The sequence below is a fragment of the Pelecanus crispus genome, chromosome 22 (genome assembly GCF_030463565.1).
Source record: "Pelecanus crispus isolate bPelCri1 chromosome 22, bPelCri1.pri, whole genome shotgun sequence".
Taxonomy (NCBI): Eukaryota; Metazoa; Chordata; class Aves; order Pelecaniformes; family Pelecanidae; genus Pelecanus; species Pelecanus crispus.
The window spans coordinates 3,959,694-3,983,800 of record NC_134664.1 but is presented as its reverse complement, the minus strand read 5'-3'; the positions used below and the strand labels follow the sequence as shown (position 1 = coordinate 3,983,800).

The 24,107-nt window shown below is 48.5% G+C and overlaps 5 protein-coding genes across 5 annotated transcripts; 3 read left to right on the top strand and 2 right to left on the bottom strand.

The window, feature by feature from the left end:
- The first annotated feature begins 228 nt into the window (after positions 1–228).
- Positions 229–609, top strand: LOC142595684 (claw keratin-like). Its single transcript, XM_075724454.1, has one exon. It carries the CDS (start codon positions 229–231, stop codon positions 607–609), a length of 381 nt encoding a protein of 126 aa, XP_075580569.1.
- A 2,440-nt stretch (positions 610–3,049) lies between these two features.
- LOC142595678 (claw keratin-like) lies at positions 3,050–3,430 on the bottom strand. Its single transcript, XM_075724447.1, has one exon. It carries the CDS (start codon positions 3,428–3,430, stop codon positions 3,050–3,052), a length of 381 nt encoding a protein of 126 aa, XP_075580562.1.
- A 1,644-nt stretch (positions 3,431–5,074) lies between these two features.
- On the top strand, positions 5,075–5,455 carry LOC142595681 (claw keratin-like). The gene has a single exon (XM_075724451.1). It carries the CDS (start codon positions 5,075–5,077, stop codon positions 5,453–5,455), a length of 381 nt encoding a protein of 126 aa, XP_075580566.1.
- A 2,440-nt stretch (positions 5,456–7,895) lies between these two features.
- On the bottom strand, positions 7,896–8,276 carry LOC142595679 (claw keratin-like). The gene has a single exon (XM_075724449.1). The coding sequence runs from the start codon at positions 8,274–8,276 to the stop codon at positions 7,896–7,898; it is 381 nt and encodes a 126-aa protein (XP_075580564.1).
- Positions 8,277–9,875: 1,599 nt separating this feature from the next.
- Positions 9,876–10,256, top strand: LOC104037736 (claw keratin-like). The gene has a single exon (XM_009491836.2). It carries the CDS (start codon positions 9,876–9,878, stop codon positions 10,254–10,256), a length of 381 nt encoding a protein of 126 aa, XP_009490111.2.
- The last annotated feature ends 13,851 nt before the right edge of the window (positions 10,257–24,107 follow it).

Below are 24,107 nucleotides of genomic sequence, written 5' to 3'. Positions count from 1 at the left end.
ACCACCCCCTTGGCCGATGCCCCGGGCAGTCTGGGACATGTATAAAAGAGCTGAGGGCTTTGCAGCTCTCTATCCAGCTTCCACCGCTTGACTCTCCTGATCAACAGGGTAAGTCCAGCTCCTGGGAGTCTCTTGGCGATCTCTCCCTGCCTCCCTCAACAGAGTCTCTTCCCTGCACCCTTGCCTAATCCCTGGTGCTTTTTCCAGGACTCCTTGCCTGCCTGAATGATGTCCTGCTCCAGCCTGTGCGTCCCTTCCTGTGGGGTGGCCACCCCGGCCCCGCTGGCTAACACCTGCAACGAGCCCTGCGTGCGGCAGTGCCCTGACTCCACGGTGGTGATCCAGCCCCCGGCCTCGGTGGTCACCTTCCCCGGGCCCATCCTCAGCTCCTTCCCGCAGTACAGCGTTGTTGGCTCGGCGGGAGTCCCCGGTGTCGCTGGGGGCTATGGCGGCACTTTTGGAGGCTCTGGTGGGTTTGGATGGTTAGGAGGCTCTGGGGTGTTTGGCGGTCTTGGGGGCTCTGGCGGCTATGGAGGCTTTGGGAGCTGTGGATACGGCGGCTGGCGCCGAGGCCACAGGTACCTCAGTGGCAGCTGCGGGCCCTGCTAAGCCCCACCCTGGGACTGGCCACAGATGAAGGAGAGCTCCGGAAAAGGCCCTGGCACATCCCAACACGACTCTCTGTGGAAGAACACCCTGTTGGCATTGGCTGGGCTCCAAAGCCTGGATGCCTCGTGCCTGCTTAGGGCCCAACTCTGCTTTCCTCCTGCCCCGCTTGAGCATCCCTTCAAGACTCGTTGACCCCTGATGACAGAGACCTGCACTGGGTGCCTGCTCCTGTGGCATGGCTGACGCTCACTGTAGCTCTGCCCACTGCCAGGAGACAGGGGAAGGCCCTGCCCAGGGCCCTGCTCTTCCCCCAACTCCCTCCTCCCCTGGAACTGCAATAAAAGCTGTGTTGCATCGCAATGTCGACCCATGGTTTTTCTTCCTCCTTCCTCCTTCCTCCATACTCCATACCCCGAGTGGCAGCCCTGGCCCACTGGGCTCTCCCAGCCAGCTCCCACCTGGGGCCTCACCAGGGTGACCTGCGGGAGCTGCCTTGCTCCCTCCTGCCTGCCCTTGGCAGCACGTCCCTCCACCAGACGGTCACCTGCAGTGGGGGCCATGCTCATCTCTCTCCTTCAACAGCACCTTCTCCCTCTTTGCCCTCCCTGTCTTCTCCCCACCTTGGGCTCCTGCACTCTGCAGCCCAAGAAGACCTGTTGGGCCCCACAGTGAGTCTGCTGGCCACTCTGTCCATTCCCAATGGGCTGCCTGTAGCCCCAGAGCTGAGGGGATTGGGGTGCCAATGGAGCCACTCCGACAGCAAAGGCCCAGGTCAGAGCCACCTGGGAAGCCATGGGTCGATAGGGGAGAGGGTGAGCAACCCCCAGCACCTCCCCAACAGCCTTGCCACCAACCCCTCCGCATAGCTGCACCCCTGCACCTCCTCCTCATCCTGTTTTTCCTCTATCTTCCACTGCTCATTGGAGCAGTTTTGGCCCCATCTTGCACCCATTGTTTGAGCAGAAGATCTTCCCTGGAATCCCTGTGTCATCCATGTGGCACCTGGGGACATAGTTCTGCCCAGGCAGCACAGCAGAGCTTCCCGCAGCCCGGTGCTCTGGACCAAATTTGCTGGCCCTTCCTTGCACACCAGCCCACAAAGTATCCCACACTGACACACACCTGCAAAGCACACACCCACAGCAGCCATGACAGGGTCACCAAAACCCCCTTCCACTTCTGTGCCCGCAGCAGACACACAGAGGACAACATCTGAGCCCAGAGGACCTGGCAAATTGTCGGGATGGGAAAATGTGGAAAAATGCTCAAGGAGGAGTGAAGAGATGGAAACATCTGTTCAGGCAGAGGAAGAAAGGAATGGCTGCTCTTGCCATTTTGCTGCCTTTTTTCCCATCCTCTGTGTTCACACTTGTGGAGGACACATCTTTCCCTGAGCTCCCCAGCAGTGACCAATGTGCTGCCATGTTGCCCTTCCCGATGCCTCTGGCTGGAACTGTCTCTGTCCAAGACCACCTTGCAGTTCTGGATCACAAGATCAGAAGATGCTTGGGGAAGGCAGGGACCTCAGGAGCTTAGGCAGTCCAACCTCCTGCTCAAAGAGCTTTGTGCTTCATGTGATTGGATACCTGTGGCCATTTCATGGCCCCGAGAGGAAGACTTGGCTGCGTCTATCTCACCCCTTCCCAGTGGCCCCCACCTCCAGCCGTGCACAGGGGCATGGCCAGCAGCCTTGTACGTGCAGTGGTTGCCTCTCCATTTCCCTGGGCCTCCAAATGTGACCAATAACAAGCCAAGAAAAGGAGGTGATGCCGGGCATGTTGGTTTTGCAGAGGATTTGGAAGAGCTTCTGCAAGGCACCTGTGGCACTTTCACGTATTTGAAGTGAGCTTTGGGACAGTATTGTGTTTATTGCTGGTGGGAGACCAGAGGAAGCGCAGTGGGATGTGCTCTACAGGACCCAGCTGGGACTGTCATCACCAGTTGTAACACACTGAGCACACTGCTCAAATGCTCCAAGGGCACTAGTGGGGGAGATTCAAGCAGCCCAGACTGACACACCGTGAGGTTTGGGGGAAGCGAGAAAGAAGAAGGAAGGAGGAAGAAAAACCATGGGTCGACATTGCGATGCAACACAGCTTTTATTGCAGTTCCAGGGGAGGAGGGAGTTGGGGGAAGAGCAGGGCCCTGGGCAGGGCCTTCCCCTGTCTCCTGGCAGTGGGCAGAGCTACAGTGAGCGTCAGCCATGCCACAGGAGCAGGCACCCAGTGCAGGTCTCTGTCATCAGGGGTCAACGAGTCTTGAAGGGATGCTCAAGCGGGGCAGGAGGAAGGCAGAGTTGGGCCCTAAGCAGGCACGAGGCATCCAGGCTTTGGAGCCCAGCCAATGCCAACAGGGTGTTCTTCCACAGAGAGTCGTGTTGGGATGTGCCAGGGCCTTTTCCGGAGCTCTCCTTCATCTGTGGCCAGTCCCAGGGTGGGGCTTAGCAGGGCCCGCAGCTGCCACTGAGGTACCTGTGGCCTCGGCGCCAGCCGCCGTATCCGCAGCTCCCAAAGCCTCCATAGCCGCCAGAGCCCCCAAGACCGCCAAACACCCCAGAGCCTCCTAACCATCCAAACCCACCAGAGCCTCCAAAAGTGCCGCCATAGCCCCCAGCGACACCGGGGACTCCCGCCGAGCCAACAACGCTGTACTGCGGGAAGGAGCTGAGGATGGGCCCGGGGAAGGTGACCACCGAGGCCGGGGGCTGGATCACCACCGTGGAGTCAGGGCACTGCCGCACGCAGGGCTCGTTGCAGGCGTTAGCCAGCGGGGCCGGGGTGGCCACCCCACAGGAAGGGACGCACAGGCTGGAGCAGGACATCATTCAGGCAGGCAAGGAGTCCTGGAAAAGGCACCAGGGATTAGGCAAGGGTGCAGGGAAGAGACTCTGTTGAGGGAGGCAGGGAGAGATCGCCAAGAGACTCCCAGGAGCTGGACTTACCCTGTTGATCAGGAGAGTCAAGCGGTGGAAGCTGGATAGAGAGCTGCAAAGCCCTCAGCTCTTTTATACATGTCCCAGACTGCCCGGGGCATCGGCCAAGGGGGTGGTGGCAGAACACCCAGGTAATCATGAGATCAAGTAGACAAGCATCATGACACCAATTTCACGTGACAAGTGACACTTATGTGCCTCCTCACTGGGGACATTGGCGTGGAAATGTGCCCTGGAGAAGAACGAGGTGATGGGAGGGACAGACCGTCACACATCATGACATGGAAGACAAGGTGCAGCTGTGGTTGAGCTTACGGCACCAATAAACCCCGATCTGTCCCTAATCCCCCCACTTTGCAATGCACCAGCGTCCTGACCAAGTGCTTTGCAATCCTGTGCACAGCCATCACGCCTGTCATTACCTCCCTTTTACAAGCTGGTAAACAGAGGCATCAGAAGGTTGGGCGAGAGGGAGAAGGCCTTCCTCACACTTGGAGTGACTCCTAAATGCCCACCACCTCCCAGCGCCCGAGAGGGCTGGGGCCCTTTTGGGGCAACAGGTCAGGAGCATCCCTAAGCCTTGGCCATCTCTATCCCCTGCTTGGCAGGGTGCATTTGGGGCTCCCTGATTAACAGCCATGCAAAGAGCAGGGGCACTCTGTGCTGTGTGGGGCGAAGACCCATTTGCGCGGGGCCTCAACACAGATGTGGGTGGGGAGCAGTGAGATCAGGTGGGAAGGTCATGTGTGAGAGGGGACATGCACAGAGGACCTGGAGGGCAGGAAGGGGGCCAGGACACTCTCAGTTTCCTTGGCCACGTGTCTATGAGCGTGGACGTCCATGAGCCCTCTCTGGGGAGACTCGATTCCTCAGCTGGGCATTGAGTGCTGTGCCAGGAGAGGCTGGCCCAGCGTGCACCGAGAGCCAGGCTGCACATGGCCATGCTGCCCACAGGCAGACCCACGCTGCTGACTGCTGGCTCTGGGCACGCAGCCGGGCTGCTGCTGAGTGTGGCGTGATTGGGCATAGCAAACTTCTGAAGATGCTGGGCATGATTCCACGTAAGCAAAGTGAGGGATTAGGGACAGAAGGGGGTTTATTGGTGCCGTATATTCAACCACAGCTGCACCTTCTCTTTCATGTCATGATGTGTCACGGTCTGTCCCTCCCATCACCTCGTTCTTCTCCAGGGCACATTTCCACGCCAATATCCCCAGTGAGGAGGCACATAAGTGTCACTTGTCACGTGAAATTGGTGTCATGATGCTTGTCTACTTGATCTCATGATTACCTGGGTGTTCTGCCACCACCCCCTTGGCCGATGCCCCGGGCAGTCTGGGACATGTATAAAAGAGCTGAGGGCTTTGCAGCTCTCTATCCAGCTTCCACCGCTTGACTCTCCTGATCAACAGGGTAAGTCCAGCTCCTGGGAGTCTCTTGGCGATCTCTCCCTGCCTCCCTCAACAGAGTCTCTTCCCTGCACCCTTGCCTAATCCCTGGTGCTTTTTCCAGGACTCCTTGCCTGCCTGAATGATGTCCTGCTCCAGCCTGTGCGTCCCTTCCTGTGGGGTGGCCACCCCGGCCCCGCTGGCTAACACCTGCAACGAGCCCTGCGTGCGGCAGTGCCCTGACTCCACGGTGGTGATCCAGCCCCCGGCCTCGGTGGTCACCTTCCCCGGGCCCATCCTCAGCTCCTTCCCGCAGTACAGCGTTGTTGGCTCGGCGGGAGTCCCCGGTGTCGCTGGGGGCTATGGCGGCACTTTTGGAGGCTCTGGTGGGTTTGGATGGTTAGGAGGCTCTGGGGTGTTTGGCGGTCTTGGGGGCTCTGGCGGCTATGGAGGCTTTGGGAGCTGTGGATACGGCGGCTGGCGCCGAGGCCACAGGTACCTCAGTGGCAGCTGCGGGCCCTGCTAAGCCCCACCCTGGGACTGGCCACAGATGAAGGAGAGCTCCGGAAAAGGCCCTGGCACATCCCAACACGACTCTCTGTGGAAGAACACCCTGTTGGCATTGGCTGGGCTCCAAAGCCTGGATGCCTCGTGCCTGCTTAGGGCCCAACTCTGCTTTCCTCCTGCCCCGCTTGAGCATCCCTTCAAGACTCGTTGACCCCTGATGACAGAGACCTGCACTGGGTGCCTGCTCCTGTGGCATGGCTGACGCTCACTGTAGCTCTGCCCACTGCCAGGAGACAGGGGAAGGCCCTGCCCAGGGCCCTGCTCTTCCCCCAACTCCCTCCTCCCCTGGAACTGCAATAAAAGCTGTGTTGCATCGCAATGTCGACCCATGGTTTTTCTTCCTCCTTCCTCCTTCCTCCATACTCCATACCCCGAGTGGCAGCCCTGGCCCACTGGGCTCTCCCAGCCAGCTCCCACCTGGGGCCTCACCAGGGTGACCTGCGGGAGCTGCCTTGCTCCCTCCTGCCTGCCCTTGGCAGCACGTCCCTCCACCAGACGGTCACCTGCAGTGGGGGCCATGCTCATCTCTCTCCTTCAACAGCACCTTCTCCCTCTTTGCCCTCCCTGTCTTCTCCCCACCTTGGGCTCCTGCACTCTGCAGCCCAAGAAGACCTGTTGGGCCCCACAGTGAGTCTGCTGGCCACTCTGTCCATTCCCAATGGGCTGCCTGTAGCCCCAGAGCTGAGGGGATTGGGGTGCCAATGGAGCCACTCCGACAGCAAAGGCCCAGGTCAGAGCCACCTGGGAAGCCATGGGTCGATAGGGGAGAGGGTGAGCAACCCCCAGCACCTCCCCAACAGCCTTGCCACCAACCCCTCCGCATAGCTGCACCCCTGCACCTCCTCCTCATCCTGTTTTTCCTCTATCTTCCACTGCTCATTGGAGCAGTTTTGGCCCCATCTTGCACCCATTGTTTGAGCAGAAGATCTTCCCTGGAATCCCTGTGTCATCCATGTGGCACCTGGGGACATAGTTCTGCCCAGGCAGCACAGCAGAGCTTCCCGCAGCCCGGTGCTCTGGACCAAATTTGCTGGCCCTTCCTTGCACACCAGCCCACAAAGTATCCCACACTGACACACACCTGCAAAGCACACACCCACAGCAGCCATGACAGGGTCACCAAAACCCCCTTCCACTTCTGTGCCCGCAGCAGACACACAGAGGACAACATCTGAGCCCAGAGGACCTGGCAAATTGTCGGGATGGGAAAATGTGGAAAAATGCTCAAGGAGGAGTGAAGAGATGGAAACATCTGTTCAGGCAGAGGAAGAAAGGAATGGCTGCTCTTGCCATTTTGCTGCCTTTTTTCCCATCCTCTGTGTTCACACTTGTGGAGGACACATCTTTCCCTGAGCTCCCCAGCAGTGACCAATGTGCTGCCATGTTGCCCTTCCCGATGCCTCTGGCTGGAACTGTCTCTGTCCAAGACCACCTTGCAGTTCTGGATCACAAGATCAGAAGATGCTTGGGGAAGGCAGGGACCTCAGGAGCTTAGGCAGTCCAACCTCCTGCTCAAAGAGCTTTGTGCTTCATGTGATTGGATACCTGTGGCCATTTCATGGCCCCGAGAGGAAGACTTGGCTGCGTCTATCTCACCCCTTCCCAGTGGCCCCCACCTCCAGCCGTGCACAGGGGCATGGCCAGCAGCCTTGTACGTGCAGTGGTTGCCTCTCCATTTCCCTGGGCCTCCAAATGTGACCAATAACAAGCCAAGAAAAGGAGGTGATGCCGGGCATGTTGGTTTTGCAGAGGATTTGGAAGAGCTTCTGCAAGGCACCTGTGGCACTTTCACGTATTTGAAGTGAGCTTTGGGACAGTATTGTGTTTATTGCTGGTGGGAGACCAGAGGAAGCGCAGTGGGATGTGCTCTACAGGACCCAGCTGGGACTGTCATCACCAGTTGTAACACACTGAGCACACTGCTCAAATGCTCCAAGGGCACTAGTGGGGGAGATTCAAGCAGCCCAGACTGACACACCGTGAGGTTTGGGGGAAGCGAGAAAGAAGAAGGAAGGAGGAAGAAAAACCATGGGTCGACATTGCGATGCAACACAGCTTTTATTGCAGTTCCAGGGGAGGAGGGAGTTGGGGGAAGAGCAGGGCCCTGGGCAGGGCCTTCCCCTGTCTCCTGGCAGTGGGCAGAGCTACAGTGAGCGTCAGCCATGCCACAGGAGCAGGCACCCAGTGCAGGTCTCTGTCATCAGGGGTCAACGAGTCTTGAAGGGATGCTCAAGCGGGGCAGGAGGAAAGCAGAGTTGGGCCCTAAGCAGGCACGAGGCATCCAGGCTTTGGAGCCCAGCCAATGCCAACAGGGTGTTCTTCCACAGAGAGTCGTGTTGGGATGTGCCAGGGCCTTTTCCGGAGCTCTCCTTCATCTGTGGCCAGTCCCAGGGTGGGGCTTAGCAGGGCCCGCAGCTGCCACTGAGGTACCTGTGGCCTCGGCGCCAGCCGCCGTATCCGCAGCTCCCAAAGCCTCCATAGCCGCCAGAGCCCCCAAGACCGCCAAACACCCCAGAGCCTCCTAACCATCCAAACCCACCAGAGCCTCCAAAAGTGCCGCCATAGCCCCCAGCGACACCGGGGACTCCCGCCGAGCCAACAACGCTGTACTGCGGGAAGGAGCTGAGGATGGGCCCGGGGAAGGTGACCACCGAGGCCGGGGGCTGGATCACCACCGTGGAGTCAGGGCACTGCCGCACGCAGGGCTCGTTGCAGGCGTTAGCCAGCGGGGCCGGGGTGGCCACCCCACAGGAAGGGACGCACAGGCTGGAGCAGGACATCCTTCGGTTCAGGAGGTGAAGCTGCAAGACAAGACATAGCTGGGTTATCGGTACCTACTGGCATGCGCCGGACTCTGCAGTGCTCCCAGACAGGTGGGAGCCCAGGGCACATCCCACCGCCACCTCCCTGCCCTGTCTCCATCATTCCCGCAGCTCTTTACCACACACTAGCTCCGCCCTCCTGCACCCTCCCACCACCACTTGCACCTGGCCCGGACAAAGCCACCATCCTGCACTGCTCTGGCACTAGGTCTACCCCCGTGTCTGCCCTGGAGGTCCTCAGTGTTGCCTTGTGGTGCTGGCCACGCTGCATGCAAGTAATGCCCTTCCTCAGCCCAGCAGCAGCAGGGACCATTCTCATCCCCAACTCCGTAGCATCGACAGCACTCAGGCTGGCTCCTACCAGGGCTCTGTGGGCCAGTACCAGTAACAGGGCTGGGAGCTTACTGAGGCTGGGAGGTCAAGGCGGTTGGGACCTGAAGTGAGAGAAGCCTGGGGCCGCAGCAGCTTTTATGCCTTGCCACAGCCCTGCTGCAGGAGCCTTTGCAGAAAAAGCTGCCCTGAGGCTGCAGGGTGATGCCTGGCGTCCTCTGCACCGCCAGCACGCGCCTCACACCCTGGGATTGACAGCGCCAGCCCACGCTGGGTGCCATGAAGCAGACCCCACCCTCAGTGAAGCAGTGGGGGGTGTAGCATAGCGTGGGCCTCCCCAAGCCCTCTCTGCAGACACTCAATTAGTCAGCTGGCCAGCAAGGGCTGTGCCAGGAAAGCCTGCCTGAGCAGCCACAGCAGGGCAGCCTGCCCATGCCTGCATTCTCTGCAGGCACAGGCGTATCGGGCAGCCTGCTCTTTGCATTTTCATCAAAGGGACCTGCAAGCCCCAAATACCCAGCAAGGGTTTGAAGATGGCCAAGGCTTAGGGATGTCCCTAGCACCTGTGAACGCCCCAACCGTTGCCAGCACTGGAAGATGGGCACTTAGGAGCCACACCGAGCAGGTGGGATGGCTTCTGACTTTGCCCAACCTCCTGCTACCTCTGTTTACCAGCTTGTAAAAGGGAGGTAATGACAGGCGTGATGGCTGTGCACAGGATTGCAAAGCACTTCTGCAAGATGGTCAGGACTCTGTCACATTGCAAAGTGGGGGGATTAGGGACAGATCAGGGTTTATTGGTGCCGTAAGCTCAACCACAGCTGCACCTTCTCTTTCATGTCATGATTTGTCACGGTCTGTCCCTCCCATCACCTCTTTCCTCTTCAGGGCACGTTTGCACACCAATGACCCCAGTGAGGAGGCACATAATTAGCTCGCATCACAATCTGTGCCATGAAGCTTGTCTACTTGATCTCATGATTACCTGGGTGTTCTGCCACCACCCCCTTGGCCGATGCCCCGGGCAGTCTGGGACATGTATAAAAGAGCTGAGGGCTTTGCAGCTCTCTATCCAGCTTCCACCGCTTGACTCTCCTGATCAACAGGGTAAGTCCAGCTCCTGGGAGTCTCTTGGCGATCTCTCCCTGCCTCCCTCAACAGAGTCTCTTCCCTGCACACTTGCCTAATCCCTGGTGCCTTTTCCAGGACTCCTTGCCTGCCTGAATGATGTCCTGCTCCAGCCTGTGTGTCCCTTCCTGTGGGGTGGCCACCCCGGCCCCGCTGGCTAACGCCTGCAACGAGCCCTGCGTGCGGCAGTGCCCTGACTCCACGGTGGTGATCCAGCCCCCGGCCTCGGTGGTCACCTTCCCCGGGCCCATCCTCAGCTCCTTCCCGCAGTACAGCGTTGTTGGCTCGGCGGGAGTCCCCGGTGTCGCTGGGGGCTATGGCGGCACTTTTGGAGGCTCTGGTGGGTTTGGATGGTTAGGAGGCTCTGGGGTGTTTGGCGGTCTTGGGGGCTCTGGCGGCTATGGAGGCTTTGGGAGCTGCGGATACGGCGGCTGGGCCCGAGGCCACAGGTACCTCAGTGGCAGCTGCGGGCCCTGCTAAGCCCCAGATATCCATGGAGTTCAGTGCTGCATCTGCCTCCAGCCTTTACAAGCAGCACTTCTTGTCTTCTAGCACCAGATGCAGAACAAAGCTTTCAGCCCCTCTTTAAGCTGTGGCAAAGCAGCTACTTGAGCTTTATGGGCCTTGCTTATTTGCACACAGTTGCAGATCTTCAGCTGGCAGCTTTAGGGTTTCCAGCATTGCCTCCGAAAGCTCCCCTGAGTCTGCGATACAGCAACGCTGCGCTCATCCTCGGATGAGAGTCTCCCCTGCTCTGCCTGGCTCTGAGATTCCCAACCTGCAGTAGGAGCGGGGAATCTTCGGGGTGGAGCCCTGGGTTGTGCCTTGCTGTTGCCTTATGAGTTTTGTGTTTCCAATTCATTGTTTCTGTGTTGTTTTGTCTCTTGCTGACACTCTTTATTGCATTTTCCATCCCCATTAAAGAATCCGCTTTGCATCAATAACTTGGCTTTTCGTTGGTTTGTATGAGTTTGCTCTTCTGTTTTTCCACGTTGGCCAGGGATATGTTGATAATGAAGCTGAAGCCACAGGGCTAGATATCAGAGGGCACATGGGTTAGCAAACATGGTTTGTGAGAGGTTCAGTAGCTTGTGGTAGACACCCTTGTGTTGTAACACACAACAGGTGCAAACAAGCTATTAGCCCCAGTGTAAGGGACACCTTTTGAAGGAAAAAATACCAGTGAATTGATTTGTTACTTTGTGGTCCTTTTCTCAAGCAGAAATATAAAATGTCTTCACATTTTTCCACGCTAGATAGTCTTAGAAGTTCAAAGCACTTCTCAGACGCTCGTAACTTTCATATATTTATACTGTGTTATTACTCTATTAAAAGCTTACTACTCTTGTCAGGTGCTTCATTATTGAATAATAGTCACTTCAAAAGTACATGTTGAGATATTTCAATATATGCTTTAGTCAGAATGCGATTTTATAGCCTTCAAATTTTTCAGTCCAATGTGACTTTGTACAAACAGCCATGGTAGACCTTACAATTAGTTACTTTGCCTTCTCATCCCAGAAACTTGGATTTCTTTCTAATCTTAAGGTTTCCTAGCATGGAAGAAACATATATGTGTATGGCATTCCACAAATTTCTAACTTTTTCTTTTAACTAGTTCCCCTGTTAAAGCAGCTAAGTGCATAAACAGTCTGTAGAACTACTGAGATATTAGCAATTATTTTAAGCTAACATTGTCTCTTACTTCTGCACTCTGAGATACTTAGTACTTTCCAGTTTTTACTTAGTAACTTACTTCTAACTTTCCAGATTTTATTTAATAGATTTAACTATTGAAAAAATGAAATTATGACCAGTTGCAGCTAAATTTATAGACTTTAATGTCAAGATACAGGTTGAACAGCAACTTGCACTGGGCTTCTGCAGGGAACGTGTCAGGCACCAAAGTCGGTGAGCGCTTTCCTAGGAACAAAGCTCCTCAGAAGCCATGAGAAAACTCCATCCCAAAAGTTGCTGGAAGTGTAACCCACAGCTTTACTTGCAAAGGTTTTCAATGAATTTTGTACTCCTATTTTGTATTTTAGCACAGTTGGGCTCCATTCCTCTTGTGAGACTGCCCTCAAAATGCCTCTGTGTGTGTTCAAAGGACAGCAATTACATTCACAATAAGCGTTCTAGGGTTTAATAGGGCTCTCAAAGCACTTCACCGGTTGTTTTATGCCTGGACTGTGTTACAGCATCGTACTATTAAGAGGTTACTACTGGTGCAAGTTAGATACTTTAGTAATGAATAATAGAGTGACTTCAGACTTTCGTCAAGGGATCTCACTCTAATAACAACTGTGTGACTGTGCAGCCTGGGAACTTCACACCATTTCATTGTCTTTCAAATGGAGCCTTGCAGTAACACTTGCAAACACTTGTCCTTATCAGCACTTAATAAGGCAAACGGAAAGTGTGCAATTTTCTGCTCTGTAACAGATCGGGTCTCTAAATCCAGAAAGAGTCCCAAACACTGCCAGCACAAAAGCTCTTGAGAAAGAGGGATTTTTTCCCAACATCTTGGCTTATTCCCCAGTTAAATTGGGTTTGCCTGCAGGCAGTCTGTGCATTTACAAAACACTAAGATGTGGTGCTGTTATGTCCATTGTCTGCACACGCACTGCGATGCTAAGGCAAATTTAAAAGAATATTTTGAAATCCTTTCTAGGAAATTCCAGAATGGGTGACTTCATGTTCTGAGATACTACTGGGTTATTAGTTTGCAAAATGTGTGCTCAGGTTCAGCTGACATAAAAGCTACAGGGTGTTCCATAAAACATATCAAGCAGGGGACAAAAATCTGCGTACACCCAAGTCAGAAAAAGAAAAACAGGGACATGTAATGATGCTATAACATTTTTAATAAGAATAAAGCTCACAATCACAATCTAAAATAATACAGAAAGCAGAAGCAGAAAGAATGTATACAGAGATCAATTTATATCTGCAGAAAATCCCCCGGTTCCATCAGTAACATTTTTGCTGCTACAGCTGTAGCATTTGACTATCAATTTCCATTTTTAAACTTTTCCACTTGCTTTAAGTCCAATGAAACAAATCAGATCAGATGATTTACTGTTTCTTTGGTATGGCTTCAAAAGCAGTTAAGTCAGAAAAATATCCATAGGAAGGCTAGTACAAGTACACTCTAGATTTCATTAATGTTAGCTGGGAAAGAGCTATAAATGAGTTAAGAAGTTGTTTACCCATGTTAACCCTCACTAATCCCAGCTTGCTTTACACCAACAAACCCCAGAAGCTGGTAGGGAAAAAGGAAGACGAAACATTTTGGAAGAACATTAAAGAGGTTTTACAGAAACACTGAGCTCTCCAGAATATTATGCCTTTCAGTCACAGTTCTGGACTCAGACCTTCTGCAAACCCTCCTCCTAACAGCAGCCATGAAATCGGTAATTAATTCTCAGTCCTCATTTCCCATTAAATCCTTCTGGATTTAGCAGGGGTAGCAGCTCCCATAGCTGTATCTACGGGTGTAGCGAGGAGAGCAGGGGTAGCAGTAGCGGGACCTGTAGGAGGGGTAGCAGTCCCGATAACCGCACAGACCCCCATAGCCCCAGTAGCCGCAAGGGCTCCCGCAGTCGTAGGTCCGGTAGGAGTACATGGTCCCGTAGTTGCAGGGAGAGTAGCAGGCATCCTCACACTGGTTCTGGTAGTAGTAAGTCATCTTGGTGTGATGGAGGGAGGCAAGCCTAAAACACCACAGGGACGAAAAAGCCTGTAAGGCAATGCTCCCAACAAGAAGTAAATTTCAAATGCTGCAAGCACTCAGGGAGGGAAGAGAGACCCAGCAAACCCAGGCACGCTGCCCAACACCCTCTGTGCTCATCTACTGTTCTATCCTGATTTTTGGTGTTGGGTCTTCTTCCTAATCTTCCATTCTGACCAGCCTTTCTGAGCTTTCCTGCTCAGCCCCACTGGCTGCACCCATCTGTCATGATGGGAGATGGGATTGTGAACTGTGATGCCTGTGTCAAAAGGAAGCCATCATGAAATAAACTGAAAAATCCTTCATAGCCGTACTGGGATAAAGACTTTAAGGGAAAAGAGAGATAAATGCAGGACTGACACAGCTTTAACACTCAAATATTAATGAAAATCCAGGGAGGAAACAATATCTTACATATATATAATTCTCATCAAATCACAACCTTAGTTCCTAATGCATTAATCTACAGCACTTATAGATTAGTAACTGAGGGGGGTGGAGGGAGAGGGGGAAAATACTATCAAATACATCTCCTCATTATTCACTAGGTTTTCTAAATCTTTTCCGACTTACCCACTTCTGCAAGGAGGATAAGGCAGGAGAAGCGAATGCATTATTCTCAGCGGCGCAGGTTTTTATAGAGCTCCCAGTCCCGCCCAGGGTGTGAAAGGCACGTGTGCACCCTGGCTTGGCTCCAATTACCAAACACATTTTGCTTCCTTCATGACTCCTCATTGATAAACCAGTTCTCCCCAGGGTTTCTGATTATTGGTCCAGCACTGTGACATGCAGGCTACACCCTCCAGGTTTCTTTCATCTCAAAACTATATAGGGCAATTAAGCCTTGGTATCATCATGCTGAATTCACTTCTTCAATACAGCAACAAGTCAACAGAATATGCAAAGTCTTACAAATTACCAAACGCGTCATTTTTGGAAGACCAGCCTCACCGTGTATGTCGGCCCATGTACTTTGTTGTACATTTTTTTCCAAAATGCCTGTGGAAGGGGCAGCCTCTCCTTTTCATGTATTTCATAACTTTAATGACATGTGAAACAGCATGTTCTTACCAATCCCTTCTAACATTTCCTGTGACTAGCAAAGGGGGAAAGACCATTTCTTTGGTTTGATGCCGTCATGCAATAGCATATTGCTGTGCTGATTGATTCAGCTAGAAAATTAGCCTATAAGCATTAAAATGGTATGTAGATGACGTATTTTTAGAGAAAAAATTTTCAGAGACCCAATTATGAAGCTATAAATTACAACCTTAATAAAGCATAGAAACAGGATAATCTGATATACATTTTTAGAAACTCTGTTACATAACACTGGGGCGTTTTCCAGTAACGTAGTATTAATATTTAAATAATAAATCTCTTTGTACATGTAAATCTTTAATAAGTATTAATGAAGGCTTTGAGATTCAAAATTCAGAGAAAGGCCCAGAACATCTGACATGCCTGTTATTATCCTTCCTTTAGATGAGAGTAAACAGCAGCGGTTTGAGGTGAAGGTCACCAGGGAAGACCGGGATGTTGCTGCTTACCAGGTCACATTCACAGGGCTCAGCATTATTCACCTTCATTAACAGCATTAAGTTAAATACCTCAACAGCATTAAGAAGATGTCACGTTAAATCATATTTAACATTTGGGGGACTTCTTGGGAAAACTACAGTTCTAACAGAGATATGTTCCTGTTTGGTTTATCTTGTTCCTTGTAACGAACTCCTGGGTGAATAATTTTCTGACCTAAGTATAAACAATCACTAAGCAGGTATTTTTGGATCCAATTAAATTTACCTCGTTTGGGCTGGCTCTCCAGAAGACTGAGTTTTTAAGTTTATTTCATATAGGGTGCAAAGCCTGGAAATTTCAAATACTGCTATTTCTGCTTGAAAGCCTTTAGATTTATTCTTGATTGCTACCTGCTTTACGGATCTCATAAAGTCTTGTCACTGACTCCTTACCTTATTCAAAAATATTTCCACTGTTCTTACACCAGAAAGGACCCCAGTTTCCTTCTGTGTAGACTTAGGGGGTGGCTGCTGACGTTTGCTACAAGTAATTGATAGAGCATAGCAAGCAAGTAAATCGAATTTTCTACAGAATGGTTTTCCTGTGGCAGGTCACCGTATACAATTAACACGTCCGTGCATATTTGATTGCAGCAAGTTACAGACCAAACTTGTCCTCTGATCCAAACATCTTTCTTGTACTTCTGCTTTTGAGCTGGAAATAATACAAACAAAATTATAAATATAAATATAAATAATGCAAATATCCTGACCTATCTGGAACAGGTTGCCCAGAGAGGCGGTGGAGGCCCCATCCCTGGCAACATTCAAGGTCAGGCTGATCGGGGCTCTGAGCACCCTGGTCTGGATAAAGCTGTCCCTGCTCACTGCAGGGGGGTTGGGCTAGATGACCTCTAAATGTCCCTTCCAACCCAAAGCATTCTATGATTCTATGATAAAAATGCAATTTTGAAACAAAACCAACCAAACAAACAAGAAATGCTTTCTAGGGATTATTATTTCTGGAAAAAAAATTGAAATTCTTTCTTCTTCAAAACATCCAGAGTCATTGCATGCTTCATATACCGAAATTAGTCCATTCCTCCAAAATTTGGAGCGTGAACGTCAATCAATTCTGCTCTCAATATCTTTCCTTCCCTTTCCTGTTATAACTCGGATTTCACCACACTAATTCTACAAATATAATTGACCCAGGAAGTCTGAACATGAAAGAAAACTGCAATGCAATGTCATGCTTTTGGAAGCCAAGAACTGACTAATAATCACAAACCAAGAAAAACAATTACATCAACTGAAGGTGTGACGTGCATAAGAAAATTTGTTTTGTGATGAATACAAGTTTAAAGCACAGTAGGCTTGGTCAGATAAACGTATAAAAGGGAGAGAAATTCAGGGCTCTCTACTCGCATCTCCGGACTTACACTCTCACTGGCCTCTGGTAAGTCAGACTTACTACGATGTCTTTATTGCTTTGTAGCTGCTGTGGTTTTGCTATATTACTATACAGATGGCAGTTATACTTTAAAAGCTAAAGGCTGTGATTTCACAGCCATGCAAGTGCAATCCTTTTTTGTTAAAACTGGGATGTTAAGATGCCCACATAAGCTTAGAAGATTGTCTCATCTAGCCATGCACTATGAGAAATTACCTTATTTTCTGATATACTGAAGCATTTCAGACTTCTTTATCTTGAAGCGGGCAATGCATTACATTTGTTCAATTATTTCAAACAAAAAGCAAGTATATATTCAACTGGAAATTAAGGCATGGACACGGGTCCAAACAAACGAGCTGCTTTTTTCAGCAAAGCACTGCCAACTTGCACAAGGGGAGGATTTCTTTTGTGGTGTCTTGTCTTGATGGCAAAACCTGACAGAACTGCTTCCTGAACACTAGTCTGTTCACTTGTGGTCTTTAGAGAAACAGCAGACACTGATACAGAGAACCTAATCCTAACAATATCCTCTCTAACATACTATCTGAACCCAGACTGCCAATTCTAAGCAATGGCAACAAGAAAAGCAGCATAAAATATTGTAATGGAGAAAAGAAGGGGGAAAACCAGAAAGGAGCGAGCTGGGCAAGAAGCAGCCAGGATATAGCCTTGAACGGAGATGTTGGGTTGGTTCCTGTGTTCTCCCTTCTCTCCCTCTTTCCCATGATTATGCAGGGTTTGCTAGAAGCAGCAAGCTGCCACTTGTTCTCTGGGGGAGACTTTATCTTCTTTTCTTCTGCTGTGTTTCAGACTTGCCTCCCTCCATCACACCAAGATGACTTACTACTACCAGAACCAGTGTGAGGATGCCTGCTACTCTCCCTGCAACTACGGGACCATGTACTCCTACCGGACCTACGACTGCGGGAGCCCTTGCGGCTACTGGGGCTACGGGGGTCTGTGCGGTTATCGGGACTGCTACCCCTCCTACAGGTCCCGCTACTGCTACCCCTGCTCTCCTCGCTACACCCGTAGATACAGCTATGGGAGCTGCTACCCCTGCTACCCCTGCTAAACCCAGCCATATCATGGCCAGATAGGAAATGAAAGGCAAAATAGTGATTTATGGCTCCTGTATGAATTTTACCTTTGCTAAGCTCCCATGACACAGCGACTGTGGTCAGGAATGGTCCTGAGTGCTTAGCATCTCTCTTCAATGTCTTCTGCTATTTTGAATAACCTACTTTTAGGGTTAAGTCTTCCTTCATAGCCTTTGTCGGTGGATATACTGTGTATTTTGATGTGTAACTTTGCAACAGGAGATGCAGACTGGAGCAGACGCCTCGTCTTGCCATATGCTGCGCTGACAGCTCTGCTCTTCACCAAACACCACCATAGTCCCAAAAGCATCTGCTGTGAAATGTAGTAACTCTTTGTTTAAAGAATGTATGAATCTCTGGATACTCCTATTCTGTACTACTGCAAGCTGTAACTGCTGTATACAGTGCTTCTTATTCTCATTAAAAGATCTTGCATCGCAATACTGCTTTCTGTTATATTTTTATGGTTTTTTTCTTTTATATTTGACTTTACTAATTATTTACCTGACATACCGCAAAAAAGGAGACACTAGCTTTTCAGATCTGCAATTTTAAGCATCCTGTAGAGTCTGAAGTGACTGAGGACATATTGAACACTTCAATTTCTGTCTCCTCCAAGACAGTTCTGAAAACTCACATCTGCTATGTCTTAAGTCTGCCCCTCTGCCACCCAACACACCAAAACACGTCCTATTTCCAAAATACTAGCTTAGAAATGTGAAGATTTAAGAAAATTAAATCAGTACTTGATGGCTACATTCCAGCCCAAGTTATGGTATATTTGAGGATCCAAAATGCACTGAGACACAAAATGCCAGACTCCCTAAGCTTTCTGCAGCTCTGAAGTAGATGCCTGATACAAAAACACACAGGAGCTCACTTTCACCTCTTCCCAATGCGTATCAGGGTTTTTATATTGCCATTTCTCCACCAGAGATTTCTTTGTACAGTTGATATCCTACGTGTGAGCTGTGAGTTTAGTCCTTCCCATCGCTGCCCTGGCCCGGCTGGCTTTCAGGCATGCATCCTGCAAGCGTCTGCCAGCCCTCGCCATCAGGAAAAACTCTTTTACAAAGGAAGACAAGAAGCATGCAGATTCCAGATAAGGCAAGGCTTCAAGGGAAAGCCTCCTCTTCTCCATAATTAACAGGAGGGCACGTAACAAGGAGGGAGAAGAGTTGCTTAAACTAGAAGTGACTGTCAGCTTGATCGCAAAGGGATGAACCTACTGGGACAGTTCCCAGGCTGGAACCATCTGGAGCCACAAGTAGATTGACTTTTGGAAGTCATTTCCAACAGGAAATGTTTCTCCTCCCAGTCTGCAGGAGCTTCAGCTCTCCAGCAAACACCGATCTGCATATAGGAGGCAGAATTATGGACTTTGGCGCTGATGTTTCCCTGGTGGGTAGACCATCAGGGAAGGGATCGCTGTGGGGTTTCTTGCCTCATCCTATAAGTGCCAGGTGCAACCAATTCCCGGCAGAAGTGAGGTTCGTGTGAATTTGCATCCACGTAAAAGAGGAGCATAGAAATGAAGCAGAACCGAGACACTTATTCAACAGGTTATTCAAGAGGCTGGTAGACAAGACTGCAAAAGAGAAGTCTGAAGAAAACAAGCCTGTGAGTCCCTGGGTGAGCTGCCAAAAACAACCATCAAAACCCAGCTTTGAAAATTCACCATTCTAGTCTACAGTAATACACTGGGTACTTCTGGAAAATTATTTCAGACAAATTACCTACTAACAAAGGCTTTTCATGTTCACTGTGCTGAATTGTTATATTAATTTCTGTTTACTGAAAATGTTCTTATCTGATATAACAGTCTAAAAATGCAAATCAATGTTTCCCTCAAGTGGTCAAGAAGTGCAAATTCAGCATCTGAAGGCATTCATTTTTTATTTAAAAGTAGGCCTGGTTTATGCATGAATTTGTTTTAAAAGTTTAAGAGAAGTTATCAGTTGATGTAGTATATCATAGACTTTCCTATTTCAGAGTAACACAAAGAAATTGTCTTTCATTAGTACAGTCTATTTTTTCACTTGTTCAAAATGTATGCAATTGGTATGTAATGAAAAAAATAGTTAAACTTGTATGAAAGACGCTTCATTATTTTAAAAAAAAATGAAATTAATATATTTTTTCAATAAATATTGTCAGTCCTAACATGTCGTCAGAAGAAATAGGGAAAAGTGGATCATGTCTCAAGAAATGATGGGATTTTTTATGTACACACACAAACACACACAAATATAGCATATTTGTATGTATTTAGAATTATATGTATTATTTCTGTATAAACTTATTACTGATATGATAGGAGATGAAATAAATACGCACTTGATAAAACAAAAGTTAAAGAGAAAATAGAAACTTCCATCTTGAAGGAAAATATAAGCATTTTTCATGAACTTTTTCAGAAGCTCTTTTTAATACACCCTTTAAAGTATTTATATCAGTTCTGATATAAACTCTAGTACAGTACAGCTGGAAAAATACATCAAATGTAGGAATAACGTAGGAAAAGTCATATGACAAACGAAGATGACAGAAAGCAGTTGAAATCTGATAGAGATTAACACACTTAACCCTGCAATGTTCTCATGAGTCAGGCCTCTTAACTAAATGTCCTAATATATTTTTCTCTGTGAATTTGACTCCATCTTTCTATAACTAACAAGATTTTTTATAAATTATATTTCCAGTTACTGACTGAACATTGCTGTGTGTCTTCAAGTCTATTTTGGGTGCTTCCCTGTATTACTTTTTTTGGTAGGACAGCGGTGCAGGCATTAGTGAATTCACACTTCCCAAGCTCAATTGCTGATTTTCAATATTTAGGACATCAAAATATTCCATTAATTTTGAGCAGTTAATTAACTTTGAAAAATCTCATGCACCTGTTTAATTTTCCAGGACAATTAACAGCCATTTCAGTGCTCCTCAGCTGTTTGTGAGGGACCTGGCCTCAGCTGCCATGCAACAGGTTGCTTGGTCACTCAGACATTACGATCTTCTGACCGGCGCAAACAGCAACAAAACTAAATTTTTTTGCACACATCACAACTTCAATTAATATAATTGGTTTCTTCAGTGTCAAGGATCATTAGTCTGTTCTCATCTCCACGTGACAACGCAAAGGTTACAGGCTTCTTTCATCTTAAAACTGTGTGTGTCATCTTCATTTTTAATTAGCAAATCAAGATACCAGAATGGACAAGAGAATGAGAGATACTTAGACTAGAGATGACTGAGAATCAAAATTCATATATTTGGGATACTTTTAACATATTAAACTTTTATGTAGCCCAAATTATGTCAGTGTTTCCTAGAGGGAAAAGAAAGTTCTGTACACTTACATACACATAATACATGTTTAGAAATAAAACCTAGTGCACCTTCTCTTCCTCACAGAATAAAAATTCCTACTGCCAGAGTAGCAGAGGTGGCAAAAATATTTTGTGTCACTTCAGTTTGCCTCCTACTTGTGCCTGTGAAACTGAGGTTTGTATTTGAGAAAAAAATACATACTTTCTCTTCTTCTAAAATACTTTTATTTTATACCGTTAATATTTCCTTTCATTCTGCTTCACTAACAAAACCCAGGAAATTTATAAAAGTTCAGCATTCATTTGGGTAACTGTTACATACATATACAAAAAGAAGGGAGGAAAAATTAGTCACATAGTCTATACCTCTCCATTGCACCTGCTCATACCATAAAAAAATTCTTTCAGAATATCACCAAAGCAAATGTAAATTAAGTTCTATAACTCTGATGTTAGGAAAATATTTAGAAGTTAAAATAATAAATATTATTTTACAGTAAATTTTTTTGATGCTGGTTTTCAACCTCATCTAACACTGGCTTCCCAAAGGAAGCAGAGCACAACACACGAAGTCATAACCCACCTTCTTTTCTTCCCCCTTAACAAATACCTCCTTGTATGACCTTCACTGCAGTGAGCCATTCCTCATTTGCATATTAAATGAGGATAATAACAGACATTCTAGAAGTGCTGCGGCTCATCAAAATGTATGGTATCAATGCCCTTCCAAAACAGTCATTAAAGACTTACTTCAGCAATGTGTGTATTATTTAAATATTAATGGTTTGTTACTGAAAGGTGCCTCGATGTTGTATAACAAACAACAGGATGGGGAAGGAAGCCCCCAGGATAAGCAATGTTTCTCTTTATTAAAACTGAGGCATTACAGTCAGCATCCTCGCATGACGTAGACTGGTAGAGATACAGCCATGTCTCACTGGATAACACCACCACGAAAAATCAGAGAAGTGTTTTCTCCTTTGCCCACCTAGAAAAATCCCTTCTGCAATGGGCAACTTACAGCACTTCAGCAGCCTTTGTTCTACTGAGGCTCATTGCAAAGCAAGGGGCTCCGTAGGACACCTCACTGCTGGCAGAGTCGCCAGCTACTCTCCCCAGCAAATGCCTCCCACCAGCCAGGAACACGTGGTCTCCATCCTACTGGCTTCCCCAGCCTTCCTAAAAGACCGCCCTCCCCCTTTTCTCTACTGCAGTCCCTGTGGTAGTCCAACAGGAAACCCAGATTTGTTCTGCACTACCCAATCCTGCAGCGATACTTGCCCTAGTATTATATATGCATATATGTACCTCATATATATATCTCTCATATAAATATATCCTATGTGCATGTGTGATATCACGAGACATTGATTCAAGCAAGATTTTCTAATAATTTCATCCAGAAAAGAGAGAGAAAAAAGAAATAAACAGACCATAAGTCTTAGACACATTGCTCAGATGCTCATTTAATTGATCCTGTACCTTGGCCTGAACTTCTCATAGTGCGTATGCCAAATTATAGACACTAGAAGAACCTAAAGGAATCAATGGAACGCCTGTCATTAATTGTGGCGGAAGTGAATCAAAATGGCTTGTAAGAACCCTAGAGACATGGTATAATGTCTCTTTCCTCCTCAGGTATTTTACATCACCCCACAATGTGCAGTATCCACCTCCCTTGTAGGGGCATAACATGAAGAAACAGTCTATGGACTCCCCAGCTAGGCAGGCAGTGTAGCTGGAACTGTTCTGTGCATCCTCCAGTTTCATTCCCAGTTATCCTTCGGGTGAATTCGCAGAAACCCATTTGTCCTAGAAAGTCTTAAGATGAAAGAATCTCACAGGGTGTAATCACAATGTGCTACCAGAGGAATTTGAAAATTGTCCTAAATGTGGAGGAAAACAATTATAGCAATTGGACTTCCGAAATTTGTTTTGTGACTAACAGGCAATGGAAGCACTTGGAGAATTGCGCTGACTTCCACGGGTCTAAGAAATGGTATAAAAGTCCTCACAACCCCACACTCCTCACATCGCTCCTCTTGGTTTACTCTCCTCGGTGAACTTGGTAAGTTCAGATCCCATTCTCATAGGTATTCCTTTAACTTGGGAATAAGTCCTTTACTAGCATTCTCTGATTCTTAACAATGATAGAAGTATTGTATCGTGTATGCTTTTAACCTGTATGATGAAAAAAGTGGGGACATTGATGAATGAACATTCAGATATCATTGGTAAGATGTGAAGCCTAGTTAGTTTTGTCTTCACATAAGAGAAAGCAACAGCTCTACTTCTTTGGCTTTTTAAATGGAATAGAAATTTTCTCTTTTTACGTGGTGATACTTAACACTGAAGTTTTGGTTCATGGGCAGAATTGTCTATTATGCAAGGTGGAAATGTTTTTTTGATGGAAAGATGTTGTGATAATGAATATGGACAGGTCATATGAATTGCTTTAGTATCTCTGAAGTCACTGGAGCAGCTCTGATCTGCAGCAATAGAGGATTTAAACCTCAGCTCTTCACTGCACAGCAGAGTATTTTCAGTATCCTTGCTAGAACTGGCGCTAACAAAGTACGTGAACCAATGTTACACAGGAAAAGGAATAGGTTACATGCCAAGATTAAAACCAGACAAGGTGGCTCACTTTAATGAACTTGTCATGGTGTATGTGCTTGCTTCCAAAAACTTTTGAAAATGCTGTGTGGGATTCAGGTCAGACATTAGGACACCTACACATGTGTGTCTTGAGCTGCAGACTAGCTGTCAGGAGTGGTCTCAGCTGCCTGTGCTGGGAGCTTGGACACCAAACACTCACAAACACTTAAATTTGCATGTATATCTGCAAGCTGAACCTCCTGTATCCAAAGTCCAAAAATACAGGGTATTATGTTCACTTTTAAGAGGAGAAGCTAAAGAATAGAAATTGTGTCTCACAGTTGAATCTTAACAAGAAGGAAGCACAGAAAGGGGCTGGGTAAAATGAAAGCCAAAATCACATCCAAAGACTGAGGGATTTGCTCAATGCCACTGCTGCTCCCTGCAAGCTGAGCCTACCCTTTACCTGCTGCTTTCTTTCAGGTTTGCCTGCCTCCCTCCACCACACCAAGATGTCTTGCTGCTACGGGTACCCATGCTACAGCTACTGCTGCTCCCCCTGCTACAGGACCGTGCGCTACTACCGGACCTACAACTGCTG

What these genes read in the sequence shown, in the direction of transcription:
- LOC142595684 (XM_075724454.1), top strand. Translation starts at nt 229, where the DNA reads ATGTCCTGCTCCAGCCTGTGCGTCCCTTCCTGTGGGGTGGCCACCCCG.
- LOC142595678 (XM_075724447.1), bottom strand. Translation starts at nt 3,430, where the DNA reads ATGTCCTGCTCCAGCCTGTGCGTCCCTTCCTGTGGGGTGGCCACCCCG.
- LOC142595681 (XM_075724451.1), top strand. Translation starts at nt 5,075, where the DNA reads ATGTCCTGCTCCAGCCTGTGCGTCCCTTCCTGTGGGGTGGCCACCCCG.
- LOC142595679 (XM_075724449.1), bottom strand. Translation starts at nt 8,276, where the DNA reads ATGTCCTGCTCCAGCCTGTGCGTCCCTTCCTGTGGGGTGGCCACCCCG.
- LOC104037736 (XM_009491836.2), top strand. Translation starts at nt 9,876, where the DNA reads ATGTCCTGCTCCAGCCTGTGTGTCCCTTCCTGTGGGGTGGCCACCCCG.